This window comes from Pelobates fuscus, chromosome 5 (genome assembly GCF_036172605.1).
Source record: "Pelobates fuscus isolate aPelFus1 chromosome 5, aPelFus1.pri, whole genome shotgun sequence".
Classification (NCBI taxonomy): domain Eukaryota; kingdom Metazoa; phylum Chordata; class Amphibia; order Anura; family Pelobatidae; genus Pelobates; species Pelobates fuscus.
The window spans coordinates 198,299,008-198,305,007 of NC_086321.1; the positions used below are offsets into that span (position 1 = coordinate 198,299,008).

General features: G+C 42.2%; 1 protein-coding gene across 1 annotated transcript in view; it reads right to left on the reverse strand.

Moving 5' to 3' along the window:
- Positions 1-6,000, reverse strand: part of SECISBP2 (SECIS binding protein 2) — a gene marked incomplete at its 3' end in the record, with an annotated part of 56,207 nt that overhangs the window by 22,223 nt on the left and 27,984 nt on the right. The window contains exons 4-5 of the mRNA XM_063456524.1: positions 5,139-5,243; positions 863-1,001 (exon numbers count right to left, since the gene is read on the reverse strand). Of these exons, the coding sequence (XP_063312594.1) occupies positions 863-1,001; positions 5,139-5,243 (244 nt within the window). The remainder of the gene's footprint in view (positions 1-862; positions 1,002-5,138; positions 5,244-6,000) is intronic.

The window sequence follows — 6,000 nt, forward strand, 5'->3', positions numbered from 1 at the left end:
TGTATTCAGGGCCCGGGGGGGACAATAGGTCCCCACCTTATTGTTAGTTTTAGGGCCCCCACCTGCCGCACAGGGGTGGGGACCGGGGGGGGGGGGGGGACAGAAGGTCCCCCGCCCCCAATTTTGTTATTTTTAGGGCCCCCACTCGCCACACAGGGGTGGGGGCCGGATAGGGGGAGGACAGTAGGGTCCCCCCCTCATTATCTTCATGGCCCCCACCCCCTGGGGGCCGGGGGGGGGAAGGAGAGTAGGTCTCCTCCCCCCCCCCCCCCCTTCAACCACTATTGTAGCCAGAAAGAGTCCCTGTGGGTTCGGTCTTCAGCTGTCAGCTGAAGCCACTCCCACAGCAGTGCCGACAGCCTCAGCACACAAAGTGCGCTCACAGTGCTTTGTGTGCTGATAGCCCGTCTGAAGTATTCACCCATGCGTGAATACGTCAGACGTGAACGAGGCCTTTTTAGGGCCTCTGAACTCGGAAGTCCCTCTGGTGGCCGTCTGAATGACTGCAACAAGAGGTGTTCCAAGCTTCCAATGTAAACACTGCATTTTCTCAGAAAATACAGTGCTTACAAGAAAAAGGCTGCAGGGAGCTGTAGCACTCACCTGAACAACCTCATTAAGCTGAAGTTGTTCAGGTGACTATAGTGTCCCTTTAATGTGCATTGTGTGTATGTATATGTGGACAAAGACAAATCAAATACTTAAGAAAAAAAAATTAGATTGAAGCAGAGTACATACAGTACATTGTGGTAGAACAGGATCAGTTCCATTGGCCTTGGGAGAAAAACATTTTGCACGTGGTTTTTTTTTTTTAATTATTATTATTATAACATAAAGGTAAGAATTTTAACATTAACTGTACCAGAAAACACTACAGGCTTAGTGGACTGCTTTGTTTTCTCCGTATTTTGCTTCTTTTCTAGTACTGCCAACATGCCACCCAAATCTAGCTGGACGGGTGCTTTACTCTTTTTGCCGCTGCCTTTGGGTTTTCCTGTGTCCTAGGGAAAAAAAAAATGTATAAAGACAAACACACAGAGTGAATAAGTCAATATGCTGTCTAGTGGGAATTAAATGGACACTTCACACACATAAAGCATCTCCTCTTTGCAAACAGATGGGGAGGTTTTCCTTCTGATGAATCAGTTGTGCTCTGCTAGAGTGCACTTGCCTTATCCCCTAAATAAAAGTCTAGCCAGTGAGGTTTTCTTTCCAATTTAGCTCCACAGTGCTAACAGATGTTTACGGCGTGCTCTGCTAGAGCGCCCCTGCCTCTAACGCCCAAGTCAAAGTGTGCCTGTTCACGTGTGCAAGCTCACTTTAGCTCTGTCCGCAGTCTCCTCGCTTTCGTGGCTCAATGAGATGGCTCAGATTGCTCGTTTCCCCAGTACAGACTAAAAGTCTGTGCTGCGGAAAAAGTGTAGGGTTTGCAAAACAGGCTTTTAGATATTGATTTGCTAAATTCGAGAATTGCCGACAGGTATATTACAAATAGAGGTAAAGATTAAAAATTATCTTTTATTTGTTACATTTAAAATAAAGGAAAATATATTTAAATCGCACACAGCGAAAAGAAGGTACTATCGTGAAGAAATATATAACATTGATAGACCTTGTAAAAAAAGAAAGAAAATAGAAAAAAAACATATATTTAGCTGTACTCTAGTTAGCTCAAGTTCTCTTATATTGGCAGGCAGCCAAACTCTTTGTAGAAAATGGCAACATATATATCTTGCAAAATGTTATAGAGTAAATAGACCAGGGCTAGTCAACCTTTTAATACCTACCGCCCACTTTTGTATCTTTGTTGATGGTAAAATTTCCTTACCGCCCACCAGTGCCACAGTAACTAATTTTGTAGCACAAGTGCAATTTGATTTTTTTTATATTTTTTGAAAGGAGGGTTTCAAAAAAATAAATAAATAAAAAATGTACTTAAATATATTTTTTTTTCTTCCATTTTTTCCTATGTGTGTCTGGGAGGTGCGGTGTGTGTGTGTGTGTGTGTGCGCGCGAGCGAGCAAGGTGTGCAGTGTGTGTGAGAAGGGTGCATTGTATGTGTGGTGCAGTTTGTGTGGGTGAGGAGGGCAGTGTGTGTGTGAGGAGGGAAGTGTGTGTGAAGGGGAAGTGTGTGAGGAGGCAGTCTGTTTCTCTGTGTGTGTGAGGGGGCAGTATGTGTGTGTGTGTGTGAGGGGTGTAGTGTGTGTGAAAGGGCAGTCTGTGTTTGTGTGTGAAGAGTGCATAGGGTCTATGGTGTGTGTAGGTGGGTGAGATGTGAAAATCTATCGTAATGTCTTCACCTCCCTTCTTCTTACCTTTTACCAGGGAGGGGGGACATAATGCCCTGGTGGTCCAGTGGTGGCATGTTCACTTAAGTGTGCAGCTCCTCTGTTTGACTCTCCTGTCCTCCTTCAAGCACAGCACTGTACCGGAGTATTGCCATGGTAACGCATGGCAAGACTCCAACCAGCCTGCTCGCGCAAGGAACACAGAGCATGCCAGGCCTTTCCCTCCCTCTGCTGGAACTAAGGGCTTTGATTTCCTCACCAAGGCTGGCTCTACATGGGCCGGCAGGGGAGATTAAATGATCTCCACTGCCGGCCTTGGTCCACTGGGCGTTTTCTGCAGAACCCACCACCGCCCACTAGTGGGCAGTTGGGACCAGGTTGACTACCCATGAAATAGACAGCCAAAGGTAGTGTCCAGAGATGGGAGTAGCTAGTTAAACTAGCGTATCAAAAGAGTAAAACATTTATTAAAAGGACACTATAGTCACCAGAACAACTACAGCTTATTGAATTTGTTCTGGTGAGTAGAATCTTTACCTTCAGGCTTTTTGCTGAAAACACTGTTTTCAGAGAAAATGCAGTGTTTACATTACAGCCTAGTGATAAGTTCACTGGCCACTCCTCAGATGGCTGTTAGAGATCCTTCCTGGGTCATGGCTGCCTAAATTGCATCCAAACATTCAGCATCTCCTCCCTCTGCATGCAGACACTGAACTTTCCTCATAGAGATACATTGATTCAATTCATCTCTATGAGGAGATGCTGATTGGCCAGGGCTTTGTTTGAATCATGCTGGCTCTGCCCCTGATCTGCCTCTGTCAGTCTCAGCCAATCCTATGGTGAAGCATTGTGATTGGATCAGGCTACCACTTCTGATGATGTCAGCAGACTGTTTGTTTTTCTGAGTCTAACAGCATGCAGAGATACAGCTTCAGGATTGAATACAGTAAGATTTTTACTATATCTATGGAGGCATGAGGGGCCCAGGGAGGCTACATGGTGGTGTTAACACTATAGGGTCAGGAATACATGTTTGTGTTCCTGACCCTATAGTGATCCTTTAAATAGTCCATATAGTATTGACATGAATGATATGGAGCTATCAAGGTATTGCTAATAGTGATATAGCAAAGGTTCTAAACTGTGCCTTCATGGGCACCTAGTTTTACATTAGGTAAACCTACTGACTATGCAGCCTATATATCTAGCTGTCTGTTAGAAAGTAAATACCTATGCTGTGCCTTTAAGGGCACCTATTTGCTTTAAATAATAAGTGTCTAAGTTTCAGTACATTAAATATGTCTGTCTATAGCAGGGATAGGCAACCTTCAGCACTCCAGATGTTATGGACTACATTCCCAATAACGCTTACACCTATAGTGCTGGCAAAGCATCATGGGAGGTGTAGTCCAAAACATCTGGAGTGCCGAAGGTTGCCTATGCCTGGTCTATAGACTGGTGACTGTCCCTTTCAGGGGCACCTATCATTTAAGTAAAGCTAAGCACCTAGAATCGAGGCAGCTCCTATCTTGATTAATATCAGGTAATACTGGCTCAGTATAACGACCGCAACACTCAAGTATCGTTTAAAAAAACGTTTTTAAGTTATATTGTTTGGTTTTTATTTTTTTATTTTTATTGATAAAAAGGATAAATTGATCCATTTGCCATACTATATATGTGTCTAACAGCCCTCTTGTTTAGATTTGTGAAAGTCGTTCCCCTTGGTGACCATGGGGAGGGGAGACTGGGAGTCTATGTATACCTTCCACAATATGGAACGCACGGCTATGATGGATCAGCGTGATGTGGAACACACGCAGAATACGTCATTAATGCGGAAGTAAAAAGACAAGAAAACGGAAGAATCATCTGATTGCCGGTAAAAGTGTTACATCTGAGGAAAAGATCCATCAACAAATAAGGAGCCGTGGGAGAGGAGACACACACTATCCCACCAATGAACTCTAAGGGATTAGCCCTATTTAAAGAGGACTGAGGGTAGAGCGTTTTTTAGATTGCCTTTTGATTTGTTGTGTGTATTATTGGTTTTATACAAATTGGTCCCTGAGGAAGTTCTTTATAAGAACGAAATGCGTAGGACCGGTGGACTTTTTCATACATTTGTTTTATGTATTGTATACCTCCATATTTTTTGTGTGTGAATAAAATACAGTTTTTTGGAGTATCAGTTTGGCTGGAGAGTTTTGGATCATCAAACTAGCCCAGGTACCCTACGGTTATCACCTAAGGATGAACCCAAGCCCCCTATCTACATCATGGAGAGGCACCTATAAAACGCTCTGATCATCTGGAATTTGTGAGTGCAATATATCACCACGCTATATAATATTGGCAGACAATATTGAGCTATGTTTTAGGTACACTAGCAGGATCCCTAAGCTACCTATCTTCTACATATTTATGCTATATGGTTATCAGCTGGGAGATAACCTTGGGAAGCGGTGTATCTGGAAGTTAAGTTTGCTTGTTTATTTATTGTTTGCACTATTCACTTAAAACACAGGTGGATGTGTAGTTTGTTTGAGATAACTGTTCATCAGCAAGTATGACCACCTCTATAAAAGCTGAAGTTTTAGAGTGGCACTTTAGTAAAAACCACAGCTTTTATCAGCTTTGTCATTATCTGGTCAACCTTTACTCCCATTGCGTCACTTCTCGGGGAGTCATGTCTTGAATCCTCTGTGTTGACTCTCAAGAAAAAGTCAACACATGTCCTTTGCACGCCTGGGTGGTTAATTGTGGTGTTCACCTATGCAGTCAGATTTCCATATTTTAATGAAAAGGTTCTGACTTAATGTTAATTACTACTGCAAGGTAACCTTTTACCTTTCCTTGACGAGAAGATTGGCTATAGCTATGGCTCTTAAAGGGTTCATGTCGGCTTCCAAGGCCAGCGAACGGAGATGCCAGAACAGGAAACTCTTCATCATCCTAAAATGGAAAGGGAATGTGGGGTGGTGGAAAGAAAGAACGAAACTCTGCTGATTTTTTTTTTTTTAAAGATAAAATACATTTAAACTTTATACTTATCAGTGGGATTCAAATTACAGAACGTTTAACGCCATACCATAATGAGTTACAAGGTTAAAAGAACATGCTAACTTTGGAAATAAATAATATTAAAATAAACGTGTTACATTAAATATTTATTTTTAATGTTATAGTGTTGCCAGCACCTTCAAAAATAAAAACAATTCCAATGAGAGTATCAGTGGAGATAATCTCTGATCCCATTCAATGCTGGCTTATGAGACTCACCTGGGACTTACGGCACATGGGTGACAGACTCCACATTCTACTAATTGAAATGCTTCTCATTGAGAAACTTTGAATGCCATGCTTGTCTATGAGAAGCATTATCAGTGGTTTTGCCATATAGTGTGTCCTATTAAACAGCAATTGTCACTTGTTAGTTGGTAACTTGTGAGTTGCTATTAAAGGAACACTATAGTCACCTAAATTACTTTTGCTAAATAAAGCAGTTTTAGTGTATAGATCATTCCCCTGCAATGTCACTGCTCAATTCACTGTCATTTAGGAGTTAAATCACTTTGTTTCTGTTTATGCAGCCCTAGCTACACCTCCCCTGGCTATGATTGGCAGAGCCTGCATGGGAAAAAAAACTGGTTTCACTTTCAAACATATGTAATATACCTTAAATAATTGTATCTCAATCTCTAAATTGAAC